Here is a 14,972-nt window from a genome sequence, read left to right on the forward strand (position 1 = left end):
CATTTCCTTTCGTCTCGGAACTGGAGCCAGCCGCAGGCGAGTGGGCAAGTCGGCGGCGCGGGGCAGGCGCCTGCAGTCCGGCGCTAGCCGGCTCTCGGGACCTTCGGGGTGACCAAATCCCTAGGCCCGGGGCATCCTTGGCTGCCTGAGAGCTGGGAGCCTGGGGAAGTGGGGACGGAAAGCTGAGGAGCAGGGACCCAGTCCTTACCTTCTGTGAACGCAGGCAGGCGTGGAAGTAGCCCCAGCCCGGCCCCCGCAGTTCTTCTTGGCGGGAGACAGATTTTTTTTTTTTTTTTTTTTTTAAAGAGATAGGATCTCAGAATCTCACCTTGCAGCTCCGGCTCGCCTGGAACTCGCTATGTAGACCAGGCTGGCCTTGATCTCGCAGAGATCCTCCTGACTCTGCCTCGTGATTGTTGTGAGTCAAAAATCTGCACCACCACATCCGGAAGTTTGTTTCAAGGGAGGCTCCCATGGTTTGAATGTTACCACAGATGCAGGCATGGCTTAGCATCCAGGTTCATTTTAGTAAAACAGAGTCCTACGAAGCCTCAGAGGTTTACAGATAGAATCAGTGATTGGATACTTTTCCTAGGAATCTTTTATTTTTATTTTTTATTCTTGGACACTTTCCTACATGTAGACAGTGTATCTTGGCCAGATCCATCCCCAGTACGTTCTTCACACTCACCTGGACCTCTTCACACGCCCTCTCCTACCTTCCTGTTGCCCCACCCGCCCGCCGAGTCCAATTAGTACTGCCCGCTGGAATGCTGGCTGATGGTTGGTTGCTTGATTTTTGCAAGTCTTGTCTGATAGAACAATATTAGCACTGGAAAGTATCTTAGAGTGATGGTTCTTTTGGAGCACCAAGGCAATGGTTATAGTTATTATTGACTTCCTGATCTGTTAAACCATCTGTTTTATCCATCTCCATTCCCGGGCTGGATTTACCATATATTTTTTTTTCCACAATTGCGAAAATTCTAACGTCGTTAAAAGTGTCTGAGAGGTTAGGTGATGCGAACAGTGGCGTTCACATCCATTTTTTCTCAGTTATAGTTATCTGACTTCAGAATTGCTGTGCCGGCCCAGGCAGGGAGCTGGCTCAGCAGATGAAGATACAACCAAGCCTAAAGACCTCTGTTTAACTTCTGAGAGGCACGGGGTGGAAGGAGGGAACCTCCTCTGGCTCCCACCCGCTGTCCTCTAACTTCCCACATGCCATGTGGTTCCTGATTACAAAATTGAAAGAATTACTGTGGAAAGATATTTTCCCACAACGATTTAAGAATTAGATATTACTTCAGAGAAGAATTTTAGACCGTAGAAGTAAAGTGGTAGGTCAGAGCTACCACCCCTGCCTCTTGCCTGCTTGTCTGTACCTCCTCTCTTCTATGTTAGGAAGTGTAGAAGCGGGAGATAGGAATGAGCAGAAAAGAGAAAAAGGAGTGGGCTGTGGAATAGCCGAGCTGCTTCAGAAATCAGTTTAAGTTGATTCTGTGGAATCTAAGTTGTTCCAGGAGCGTGTGCTTCATCTGCCACGTACTGTATATTTTTACATTATTTTACATTTTTTATTTAACCTGTACAGCAGTCCTGCAGGGGTGATTGTTACAGTTCTTATTTTGTACCTGAGGAGATGGGAGTCTAGAAAAGTTAAGTGATTTGCCTAAAGTCACATAACTAATACATCATGGAGTCGGAGTGACAATCCAGCCAGGTTGGTCGGACTCCAGTACATGATCTTGACCCTGTGATTTATTTATAAGACTAAGAAGTTTTTTGCAGCCGGGAAGTGGTGGTGCATTCCTTTAATCCCAGCACTCAGGAAGTAGAGGCAGATGGATCTCTTGAGTTCAAGACCACCCTGGTCTACAGTGAGTTCCAGGCCAGCCAAGACTGTAGCACAAAGAAACCCTGTCTTAAAAATTTTTTTTGCTTTTATTATTTTTGTATACGTGCTGATTAATCCCAGTTTTTAATCAGACTTCTGTTCTATTGCTAATTGCCTGGCTTTTGTTGAATGACATTATTTTAATACTTAAATTATAAATGTGTGCGTGTGCGTGCATGTGTGTGTAAATACAGGTGTGCCAGGTAAATACAGCTTCTTACAGAAGCCAGTTAAGGGTATGAGATATCTTGGTGCTGCAGTTACAGGCGTTTGTAAACTCCCTGGTGTGGGTGCTGGGAATCCACCTTATTTCCTCCTGAAGAGCAGCAAGCGCTCTTAACTTATTGGGCCGTCTCTCCAGCCCCTCAGTATCAATTGTATTGTTTCTGTTGCAGTGAAGTATCACGTGGAGAAAGCAGAATGTCCTCAGTGTCATCTGAATACACCATTGGTGGGGTGAAGATTCGCTTTCCTTGTAAAGCTTATCCGGCACAGCTTGCTATGATGAATTCTGTAAGTATTCTACAGCAGTTAAGTCTTTAGTAAGATGCCATAGCTTAGGATTCCAGCTATCCATTGAAGTTGCTCTTCCCGGGTACAAAATGGTGGTTAATGTCTGTTGGATTCGTTTGGAGGAGCACTTCCTTTTGGGAACATACTACCAGTAGCTCCAAAGCTCTTTATGTTTGGTTAGGATATAAGGGAGAACATCTGAAACACATTCTCAGCTCCTTTGCAGCTTTGATTTCATTCTGTATGTGTGTAGCAGAGAGAAGAGAGAATGTATATATGTTAAGTGTTCACAGCATTCTCTACCTTTTTCTTTTGAGGCATAGTCTCATGATAAACCTGGAACTTGTGTTTTTGGTGTTGTTTTTGGCTAGGCTGGCAGCCTGCAAGCCCTATATATCCTCTTATCTCTGCCCACTTTAGTCCTGGGCTTACAGGTGTATGTACCTGTTATATGGCTTGTAAACTAATATTCTTTGAACTCAGTCTATTTTGGTGAATGGTTCTAAGACCCACCTTGGATAACAAAATCTGTATATGTGCAATTCCTTTATGTAAAATGGTGCACTATTCACATATATTTTATAAGTAAATTCCAGTATACTCTTAAATAATCTCTAAGATTGCTTTCTTTTTTTAATATTTATTTATTTATTATGTATACATCATTCCTTCCATGTATGGCTGCAGGCCAGAAGAGGGCACCAGACCCCATTACAGATGGTTGTGAGCCACCATATGGTTACTGGCAATTGAACTCAGGACCTTTGGAAGAGCAGGCAATGCTCTTAACCTCTGAGCCATCTCTCCAGCCCCTCTAGATTGCTTTCTATGCTTGATATAAGTGCTATGTAAATAATTGTAATCTTTTAAACTATGCATTAGATGCTTAAGGAATTATAAAGCCTGCACGTTTAGTGTGGATGTAATTTTCATTTTCTGGCTAACAATATAGATTATTTTACATATGTTTAGACCTTGTGAACGAAATATCGTACATCTTCTTGTTTTGTTTTGTTAGAACTCTTTTTGGCTATTGTAGTGATATTTTGTTTGTGTTTTAACAAATAAAACTTGCCTGAAGAGCAAAGTGCAGAGCTAAACCACTAGAGGCCAGGGAGTGGTGTCACACACCTTTAATCCCAGGACTCAGGAGACTGAGGCTGAGGGATCTCTGCTAGTTCAAGGCCACGCTGAGCTACACAAGATTGAATCTGTCTAAAAGAGGAACAGAGCTTACACAAAGGTGATCCCAGCACTGCCTTTAATCCCAGCACTAGGGAGGTGGAGACAGGAGTGATATGACTGGGTGGAGAGAGGAGTATAAGGTGGAAGGAGACAGGAGCTCAGTGCAGTCTGAGGTTTGGTGGAGACAGGTGCATCAGGAGATGCAATCAGTGGGCAAGGATTGCCCCTTCGGTCAGCATTGGTAGAGGTAAAAGACCTCTCTAGTTGTTGCTGCTCTGCTTCTCTGATCTCCGGCATTAACTCCTATATCTGACTCTGGGCTTTTATTATTAATACCGGTTAGAATTTGTGCTATATATTGTGATAGTTAGCTTTAATCATCAATTTGACAACCTAGAATTACCCAGGGAAAGAATCTCAATCAAGTGGGCATTTCTGTGAGATACTGTCTTTTGTGCGTGTGTGTGTGTGTGTAAGTCATTTGCCTGCATGTATATACATGTACCATGTGCATGCCTCGTGTTTGAGGTGGCCAGAAAAAGGTATTGGATACCCTGGAAATGGAATTACATATGGTTATATTCTTCCATGCTCTGTGCTGGGAATTGAACCCAAGTGTTCTGTAAGAACTTCTAGAGTTCTTTTTTTTTTTTTTTTTTGATTTTTCGAGACAGGGTTTCTCTGTGGTTTTGGAGCCTGTCCTGGAACTAGCTCTTGTAGACCAGGCTGGTCTCGAACTCACAGAGATCCGCCTGCCTCTGCCTCCCGAGTGCTGGGATTAAAGGCGTGTGCCACCACCGCCAGGCACTTCTAGAGTTCTTAGTTGATGAGCCATCTCTCCAGGCCCTGTGGGGGATTGTCTTAACTGATGTGAGAAGACCCAGCCCACTGTGTGCAGCACCATTCCCGAGGCAGAGGGTTCTTAACTGTGAAGGGTAGAAAAACAGACCTCAGCACAAAGAAATGAATATGTGTGTTCATTTTCTGCTCTTGACTATGGATACAGCTAGTTGCTTCAAGCCCCTGCCACTCTGATGTATTTGCTCTGATGGGTTATAACCTGGAATTTTCCATAGAATATAAATTTCCTTTCCCTTATGTTGGTTTCGGTGAAAGTATTATGTCACAGCACAGAAATGACAGAGATTCTTTTTTTTTCTTTCTTTAAGATTTATTTATTATGTACACAGTGTTCAGCCCCAATGCCTGCAGGCCAGAAGAAGGCACCAGATCTCATTACAGATGGTTGTGAGCCACCATGTGGTTGCTCGGAATTGAACTCAGGACCTCCGGAAGAGCAGTCAGTGCTCTTAACCTCTGAGCTATCTCTCCTGCCCATGATAGCGATTCTTGATGCTGCCTTTCTGCTGAGCTGGATCCCTAACAACTATTGTCTGGTTTTGTTTTTGTTGTAATATTATATTTAAGATACATCCTTATTGGTTGTTAAATCATTTTAATTGCAGCCTGGAATTTTATTGTATGACTATCATAATTTGTCCATTTTTCTGCTGGTGATATTTAGGTTGCTCACAGTCTCTTGGAACTAGCAACAACTGCCCTTAAATGCTGAGCCACCTCTCCAGCACATATTACAGCTTTATAGAAACAATTTGTGCTTGTATGATTAAATATGAGCTGCTTATTTAATGTCCTGGTAAAACCAGCAGGTTGTTAGAGAGAAGTAAAGGAGTGAGTCTAGATTTAGCAAAATCTAGTTCTTCCTCATGCTTTCTCTGTCTCCTGGAGTGCCTCCTTAGCCTTCTGTGCTATTCTATCGTGTTCCTATTCAATGGAGAGAGAGCTGATATAGTCATCCTTTATTGTTTTCTTTTTTAAAACTGATTTCTTTGTCCACAGATCATCAGAGGACTAAACAGTGGGCAGCACTGTTTGTTGGAGAGTCCCACAGGAAGTGGAAAAAGCTTAGCCTTACTTTGTTCTGCGTTAGCATGGCAACAATCTCTTACTGGCAAGTAGTTCTTTTTTTTTTTTTTTTTTTTTTTTTTTTGGTTTTTCGAGACAGGGTTTCTCTGCAGCTTTTTTAGAGCCTGTCCTGGAACTAGCTCTTGTAGACCAGGCTGGTCTCGAACTCACAGAGATCCGCCTGCCTCTGCCTCCCGAGTGCTGGGATTAAAGGCGTGCGCCACCACCGCCAGGCCCTGGCAAGTAGTTCTTATAAAAACTAGTATGTTTATTTTGTGTTTGCTTATTGTGTGGGCACATGTGCTACAGTGTGGACGTCAGAGGACAAGTTGCAGGAACCACTTTCCTCCTTCCTCCATACAGGTCTGGTGTATTGAACTCAGGTCATCAGGCTGAGTGGCGAGTGTGCCTTCACCTGCCAACAGTCAGGCCAGCCCCAGGTAACATGGTACACTGTAATTAGACTGGTCCAAACATTGTTCTAAGTGATTTAAATAATCTCTGTTAAGACATTTTTTCAAGATGCGTCTCCTGTGCCAGGCATGGTAGTGCACATATATAATTCCAGCATTCAGGTGCCAAAGGCAAGAAGGTTGCTGCAGATTCAAGGCCAGCCAAGGCTACATAGCAACCTCCTTCCAAAATAAAACATTTTAAGTCTTCCAAAAGAAGTCAAATACATCAAAATTTAATTCTTAAGTAATATTAACACATTTAGTCCTTTTACTTGATCATACAGGGGATATGTGAACATTTTAGATATTTAGAGTTACTATGAAAATAACAAGATGATAATTTGTATCTAAGAAATAGGAGATGGAGCTCTGATGGTGTTGATACATATACTAATTGCTTGAATATATCCTTGAATATATTTGTTTATCTGACTTAAAACATTAAAATGTAGACTGTGTGAAGAAAAAAAAACACATAAAACTGGTATAGTGGTGGTTCATGCCAGTAAGCCTAGTCCTTGGGTGGTTGAATAGGAGTACAGTGAGTTAAAGGCCAGCCTGGGCTATGTAGCAAGACCCTAGCTCTAAATAAATAAGTAAATAAAAGATAGCTCTTGCTCCCTTGTTTGAATACCAGATAAATAGAAGCTTCTTGTAATGATTATATGAATTTCTGTCATGTTCCATTACCTTAATTGTTATCAGAACTACACAGTGAGACCTTGCCTCAAAAAATAAATTTGGCTCTGATTCAGCATGTGCTCCTGCATCCCTAGGGATTCACTCAGGAAACTGAGGTGAGAGAGTCAGAAGCATTGAGGAAGCCTGGAATACGGCAAGAATCCACCTTACAAATCCAAACTCGAGTCCTAGGCTAGGGTGTAGCTCAGTGATATAACTCTTCCCTAGCATGTGCAAGGTCCAGGGTTCAGTACCCAGAACTTCCAGAAAATAAATAAAAGTGTATACACCCATATAACAAAAGATGTTGGGGTTCTGATTCCCGCTGCACCCTTTTCCAATGGTGAGTCCCAGACTTACATGTTTTTGTAAAATCCTACAGGTAATCCTGAATTAATGTTTCAGTTTGTAAAAACTAGGTTTTGATGTAAAGTCTGTTTATAAGTGTTCCATGGTTTTGCTCATAAGAGCTTCTGTATGATTGTTTTTTATTAAAGTATGACATCATCTGGGTAAGCACAAAATTACTATTAATATTTGATGAAAAACTTTAATTTTTTTAAAAAATTTATTTTCATTTTCAATTATTTATGTATGGGTTTATGTAAGCTGCTCACAATGTTAGAGGACGCATAGCTAGAGTGACGGGGTTGTAGACTGCCCCATGTTTATTCTGGAAACTAAACTTAGGTTCTCTGAGAGGGCAGGAAGCGCTCTTGACTTTGAGCCATCTTCCCGGTCTCAAGACTTGGTGATTTTTTATTTATTTATTTATTTTTTTGAGGCAGGGCTTCTCTGTGTAACAACCCTGGCTGCCCTGGAACTAGCTCTTGTAGACCAGGCTGGCCTCGAACCCACAAAGATCACCTGCCTCTGCTTCCCAAGTGCTGGGATTAAAGGCGTGTGCCACCACTGCCTGACTAGGACTTTGTAATCTAAATCACAAATCTGAAATATAGTATATTGAATATTTTCAGGCATAGAAATAGATAAGTCTGACCTAAAGTATTAGAAAAATGTGAAGTTAATCACAGGTGTGTGTATAGGTATGGATGCATTATTAAGGAAGTGTCTGGGCTGACCTCTAAGCTTGGGACCTGGTTTCAATTCCTAGAAGCCATCTGGTGGAAAGAGAGAACCAGCTCCTGCAGGTCATCTTCTGACCTCCACATTCACACTGTAGCATGTATACACATACACACGCATAAGTTAATAAAAAAGAAATGTTGGTGTCACTGATAGAATTCAGGAACAAGGAGTGTGCAGGATCGCACCGTGCTCAGTGCTCACTACCAGCCCTGATGACCCGAGTCCCATCGTTGGCACCACAGGGTGGAGGGAGAAAGCTGACTCCTGCAGCTTGGCCTCTGTTCTCCACACATGCCGGGGTGTGTGTGCCTGCTTCCCCACATCACCACAGACAAACGGTGAAATAAGCGTCAGTAAAGACTGCTAACAAAAAGTACATTCTGTGATCTTTTGACTGTCCATTTTGATTATGACATTCTTTGGGGGAAGTGACATTTCTTGTTAATAATTGAAATTTAATGACAGTTACCTAGGAAATGTTAATGTGTTACAAGTGTGTAAACAGTGTCATTAGTATAGTTAAAACATTCAGTTTCTTTTCTTTTTTTTTGTTTGTTTTTTTGTTTCCTTGAGACAGGGTTTCTCTGTGTAGCCCTGGCTATCTGGGAACTTGTTTGAACTCATGGAGATCCACCTGCCTCTGCCTCCTGAATGCTGGGATCAAAGGTGTACACCACCACTTCAGTTTTCTTTTTCTTTCTTTTTTTTTAATATTTATTTATCCTGTATACAATATTCTGTCTGTGTGTATGCCTGCGGGCCAGAAGAGGGCACAAGACCTCATTACAGATGGTTGTGAGCCACCACATAGTTGCTGGGAATTGAACTCAGGACCTTTGGAAGAGCAGGCAATGTGCTCTTAACCTCTGAGCCATCTCTCCAGCCCCTCTTTTTCTTTTTTTATTAGCATATGTTAGTTATACATAATGAGTTTCATTCTAAGGTTTTTATACATGTATATAGTGTGTCTTTATGTTTGCCTTTTTTCCCCTGAGGCAGGGTTTTGCTATGTAGTCTGGGCTGACTTTCAGCTTAAGGTCCTCCCATCTCAGCCTTCTGAATGCTGGGATTACAGGTATGCATAACCATGCTTGTTAATGTTAGCTTCTTTAAAGTATATGAGTTATGTATATCATGTGGGCACACAATATAGACACTGTAATTTTCTTAAGAAGTGTTTATTTTTATTTATGTGGGTAAGTAGATTTTCTTGCACCACATGCATGCCTGGTGCCTGAGCAGCCCAGAAGAAAACATTGGACCATGTGGAACTGGAGTGGCAGATGTTTGTGAGCAGCTCTGAGGGTCCTGGGAACTGACCTGGGATCTTCTGGGAGAGTAGCAAATGCCCTTAACTGCTAAGCTCTCCAGCCCCTATACTGTAATTTAAAAAGATTATATTTAGGTATCTTAATTACCTTTTTATTGAATTTGAATATTGTCTTAAAATGTACTTTGATACTTTTATCAGAATGTGTAGGTGATAGAATGTTTCTATTTGATTTGATTTAATTTTTTGTTTGTTTGTTTTTTGAGACAAGAGTTTCCCTGTGTAACCCTGGCTCTCCTGGAACTCTTGTAGACCAGGCTTGCCTCAAACCCAAAGATCCACCTGCCTCTGCCTCCTGAGTGCTGGGACTAAAGGTGTGGGCCACCTCGCCATGCCTGAATATTTCTATTTGAAGTAGAAGTATGATGTGAAACTGGATGTTGAAGCTTACATCTTTAATCCCAGCACTTGGGACAGCAGCCTGTTCTACTTAGTGAGTTTCACAACAGCCAGGGCTTTGTAGAAATACCCTGTCTCAGAAAAACTGAAAAAGAAATAAAAAATAAGGATAGCGTGGACAGTGACAATCTGAATCTTTATTATTTAGGATACAGAAATTTCAAATTCTTCATTTAGGGAAATAGCAGTAATGAAGCATATACTTTTCATCTTTATTTCAGTACTTTTGCTTGATTTTAAAATAAATCTGAATGTAAATACATACAAGACTGGTACTTTTAATTACATTATTAATCTTCATTATTATGTTTTTATAGTTTATACATTGACAACATTTCTGAAAACATTACAGGAATTGCTTTTCTCTTCTGTCCTGACTCAACACTGTAGATAAGGTTCAGGTAGATTGTGTCTCTTAATTTAATCTTGTGACCTGGGAAACTTCCAGTCCTTGTTGAACTGAGGTGGTTGCTTACTCTTGCTGAAAGGAAAAGTGCTCTTTATTAGTTATATTGTAAATAGAGGTTTTCCCCCCCTAGGAAAGCCAGTGGATGGGGGCTTGAATAAAAAGTCTGAGGTGCCGTCGTCATGTGGTTGTGCGTGCCACTCGAAGAGTTTTCCTTCCAGTGACACGGACATGGGCACTTCACCTCATTTCCATAGCCCAAGCAAACCGGAGAGAAATGGCGCCTCATCACCCTGCCAAGGTAAACTGTATTCCGCTTGTGTCGGTCGCAATCTGAATTGGCTCCTTCCTTAGTTATTACTACATCGTCTGAAATGTATGTCTGTTCCCTGTGTGTGTGTCTGATGGCCTCAAAGGCCCTGGGACTGGAGTTTTAGTCACCTGGAATTTTTTTATTTAATTACATTTATCTTGTGTGGGGTGCAGGGGAGGGAGAGAGAAAGAGACAGAGAGCGCGCGCAGGAGCGGGTGTGTGCGTGCACCACAGTACTCGGGTGGTTGCCAGAGCACAGCTCGCTGGTGTCAGTTCTCTCCCTTCCACCATGTGGGTCCTAGCTCAGGTCACGTGTCTTGGGCACACGTGCATTTACGCACTGCACCTCTCTGAAATCCTTTCCATTGTATTTATTTAGTTTTGGTGATGATAGAACTTCAAGCTTCACGTATGTCAAGGAATGTGCTTTGAACTGAACACTGTGCCCCTAATGGAATAATTTTACCATAACATTGACTACTCAAAACCTTTTGAGCTTTTTCATTTGTGTTCTCACTTTAATTACTGAGGTATTTTGCTGGGTTAACCCCCGCCCCCTTTTTTCTTTTCTCTGTGTTGTCTTCTGTCACTATTGATGAACTTTGCTTCTTTATGGAAGTGGAATTATATATGTGGTCTTATATCTTTTACTTGGAATTGTATTGTTGAGAATCTATTGCTTTTATTTTTTTCTTCTGTATATTATTTCCCTGTATTAAAATATATAATATATAAATATATAATACAAATATAAAAGCAAATAAATATATATCAGAATATAGTCATCCATTCTATTGTTGTCAGATAATTGAGTTGTTTCCACTTTAAGAAGACAGAAACTTTCTTGTTTGTATGAATAGAAATAGGTATTTTCTGTTGTATACATACTTTGGAATGGGATGGGTATAGCACGTGCATCAGCTGTGGTAGACCATGCCGACAGGTTTCCGTTCTGTGCCCCTCACTCTAGCTCGCCTCCCTCACTGCTGCAGGCACGCCTTACTTCAGCACACCTTGTGTGGATGCTGCATTCTTTTCAGCTCAGAAGTCCATGGTAACTCTTTACTGAACAAATTTGTTGATGCCATTTTTTTTTCCTTAAAAGCGTGACTATTAGATTTTTTTTTTTTTTAGCAATTAGCTATTTTTTAAAATAAGGCATTGAAAATTAAGTTTCTCTTTTTTTCAGATAGTAATATTGCGTAGTTAATAGCTTCAGTAGACACAGTATAAACATAACTTGTTATGCTATAGGAAGCAAAAAATTCATGTGACTCATGCCCTATTAGCTTTATCGAGATGGTGGGGAACGAAACTCACAGCATTAGGGGTGTGCTTGTGAGCAGAGGTTCTCAACACTTTTATCTCCTGATGTTTCCAGTTGTTTTAAATTTGAACCATTCTTGCATGTTTGGTATTCTCACTGATGGTTTTTTTTTTTTTTTTTTTTTTTTTTTTTTTTTTTTTTTTTTTTTTGGTTTTCCGAGACAGGGTTTCCCTGTAGTTTCTAGAGTCTGTCCTGGAACTTAAAAAACAAAAATTTTAAAGACAGAAGTTTTCTTTATATGCTATAATATGATGTTTATTGTCCTGTATTGAGGCTATTTGTGGGATTCTCCTCTGTATGCTGTGAATATCATTGGTTAATAAAGAAACTGCTTTGGGCCTATAGCAGAGCTATAGGTGAACAGAGCTAGGTGAGGAAAACTAAACTGAATGCTGGGAGAAAGGAGGTGGTCAGAGAGAAGCCATGGAGCCACTGCAGGAGACAGACGTGCTGAAACTTTGCTGGTAAGCCACAATCATGTGGCAATACACAGATTAATGGAGATGGGTTAAATTAAGATGTAAGAGTTAGCAAATAAGAAGCTAGAGCTAATGGGCCAAGCAGAGATGTAAATAATATAGTTTCTGTGTGATTATTTCGGGGCTGAGCAGCGGAGAACCAACAAGCGGCCCTCCTCACAACAGTTATTCCTACTTAGTACATGTTAGGCTAATTTTCTAAACTACATTATTGTTTTTTGGTATAGTACCTAGTCTTTTTTTTTAAAGTTTCATTTATTTAAGGATTATGTGTATGAGCATTTTGTTTACATATATGCATACCACATGCAAGCAATGCCTGTAGAAGCCAGAAAAGGATATGGGATTTCCCTGAACTGGAGGTTACACAAGGTTGGGTGCTAGGATTCAAACCCAAGTCTGCAGGAGCCATCTCTTTGGCTCCTTATCTTCTATTCTCCACAGTATAGGAGCTTGCAAGTTCACCAAAGAGGTTGAATTGTTATGGCACATAATTTAAAAAGAAGTTAGATATCTCCAAAATATATGAAAAAATAAAGAAGGGTGGGGAAAAGAAGAGGGACAACGCAGAAATCAGTACAAAAGACAAACCTATTTAAACAGGCGACCACTGCAGGTGATATTCCTAAGAACCAATAAACATGTAAACTGTTCATTAGTCATGACATACAATCAATTAAAACTCCAGGCTGGGAGTGGAAGTGGCCCTAAATTCAATCCATAGCACTGTAAACAAGATAAAATAAAACATCAGGCCGGGCGGTGGTGGCGCACGCCTTTAATCCCAGCACTCGGGAGGCAGAGGCAGGCGGATCTCTGAGCTCGAGGCCAGCCTGGTCTAAAAGAGCTAGTTCCAGGACAGGCTCTAAAAAAGCTGCAGAGAAACCCTGTCTCGAAAAACCAAAAAAAAAAAAAAAAAAAAAAAAATCTTGAGTGTGGGCTGGAGAGGTGGTGGTTCAGAGGTTAAGAGCAAGTACTGCTCTTCCAGGAGACCAGAGTTTAGTTTTCAGCCCTCATATCCTCTGTGGGCACCTACATTCATGTGCATGTACACAATTGAAAATGGTAAAATACTTTTAAAAAAATCTGAGCTCAATGGTGTACATTTAACTCCGGCACTGAGGAGTTGAAGACAGGATCCCTGGCGCTTTGCTGTTAATCAGCTTAGCCAATCAGTGAGCTCCGGGTTCAGTGAGGGACATTGTATCAAGAAAAAAAAAGTGGAGACTCGATTGACTTCTGGCTTCCGTGAATATGCACATATGTGCACCTGTACACGTGTGTATGCACGCATGGGTATCCACATTCTTCCATGAAACACACACCAAACATATGGCATAGATTCCATTTTGTGTTTATAGACTCACATTTGTTGTGCCTGCTTCATAGATCTTTCTGCCCTGTGAGTGAGTAGTTTGTGATTCTTTCCAGTTAGGACATTGTTTCACTTTCATTGGTTTTCATGCTGTGTGGTCATTGTGTGGTCTTGGTGTGAGATTAAAGGTTAAAGGGATTCAGGCCACAGAAGTGGAGAGAACTGTGTAGAGGAATAGAGGAAGGTACATAGTATCATGTGGCAGCATGGGCAGGGGAGAGATGGCCCTCCCCCATCAACACCTGAGCCACATGGGAGAACTGGCTTTGAGGTCAGGAGGGCGGGAGCCGTGCCCACCACCAGCTGCAATACTTGGAGAGTAAGCCTTGCACCTTGCCTGGCAGTCTAAGAGGGTCAGTCCTATTGGCGGAGGTGTGGGTGAGCCAGTCCTGAAGTTGTGATGGTGGAAGAGCTGTTCCCATTACTCACCTGCCATGTGGTGACATGGGTAGAAGACAGATGTGTTCTTGTTCTCGTCATCCCTGCCCCCATCAATGCCTGAGGCAGGTGGGAGATCTGACCCTAGGGCCACGAAAGCACAAGAACTTCCTCACCCCTGCCCCCATCACTGCCAAGGCAGTGCAGGAGAGCTCACCCTGGTGGTGAGGACAAGGGAAAGCTGCTAGGCTGACCAACCCTGTAACTACCTGGGCCCAGAACCAGGGTTATGCATTGGCCCACCCCAATATCCACCGCATCTGTGGTCTGCTGGAGCAGGTGAAGGGACTGGTCCTGCACGACCCAAAGCTGCAGGATCTCCACACCACAGGGCAACAGCGAGATAACCAAGAGGAGTTCCAGTGAGGGTCTGCTATCATAAGCGTAGCAGAAACCAAGGGCCTCAAACCAGACCAATGACTCTCTGCAGTGAACACTTGCAGGTAAAGATACATGGACAAAAAGGTTTACTGTGTGACTCAGTGTGTCACACGACAGCTTCCATGATGAGATCCTCCCCTCCCCATTTTTTTATTTTCTTTTTTTCTCTTAAATTTTCTTGGGGGCACTGCAAGGGCCAAGGGCAGATATGCAGGGATGGGAAATGAATGGAATCAAGATGTATGATGTGAATGACACAAAGATTAAATAAAAAGAAAGTTAAAAACAGATATTGGAAATAAGAAAATGCCAATCAAAGTAAAGTCATTCGTGTAGTTGATGCAAAATAAAGTAAATGTAGTTAAATAAATACAGAGATTATTTCATGAGGTTATATTTAAAAATAAATGTGTTGTGCATGATCCAAGGTGGAAGAATATTTTAGTGGCAATAATGCCTCTTTGTCATTTATTCTTGCTTCACATAATCCCTGGAATTGTCTGTGATTACAATTAATAAAGCCCTTTAATAAGTAATAATTAAAAAAGAAAAGGTACATAGGAAATGATGAAACCAGTATATAGGATAGTGAGGAAATACTGGTGTAGACATTGAGGAAAAGGAAGTGTTTGCCATGTTTCCAGAAATCAGGATGCTGTGTTTGTCAGTATTGGAATTATCCTTAAGGATTTTGAAGTAAAATGGCAAATCTGTTGCGCTTAAGACCTACAAATTATTAACTTTGTAATACTGGGCATTTCTTTAAAGTTCACTTTTT

At 41.5% G+C, this 14,972-nt stretch overlaps 1 protein-coding gene across 1 annotated transcript in view; it reads left to right on the top strand.

The window, feature by feature from the left end:
- The first annotated feature begins 6,732 nt into the window (after positions 1 to 6,732).
- Positions 6,733 to 14,972, top strand: part of Brip1 (BRCA1 interacting helicase 1) — a 121,785-nt gene continuing 113,545 nt past the window's right edge. The window contains exons 1-3 of the mRNA XM_042054873.1: positions 6,733 to 6,773; positions 7,900 to 8,084; positions 10,015 to 10,182. Coding sequence (XP_041910807.1) covers positions 6,733 to 6,773; positions 7,900 to 8,084; positions 10,015 to 10,182 — 394 coding nt within the window. The remainder of the gene's footprint in view (positions 6,774 to 7,899; positions 8,085 to 10,014; positions 10,183 to 14,972) is intronic.

This window comes from Arvicola amphibius, chromosome 4 (genome assembly GCF_903992535.2).
Source record: "Arvicola amphibius chromosome 4, mArvAmp1.2, whole genome shotgun sequence".
NCBI classification, from domain to species: domain Eukaryota; kingdom Metazoa; phylum Chordata; class Mammalia; order Rodentia; family Cricetidae; genus Arvicola; species Arvicola amphibius.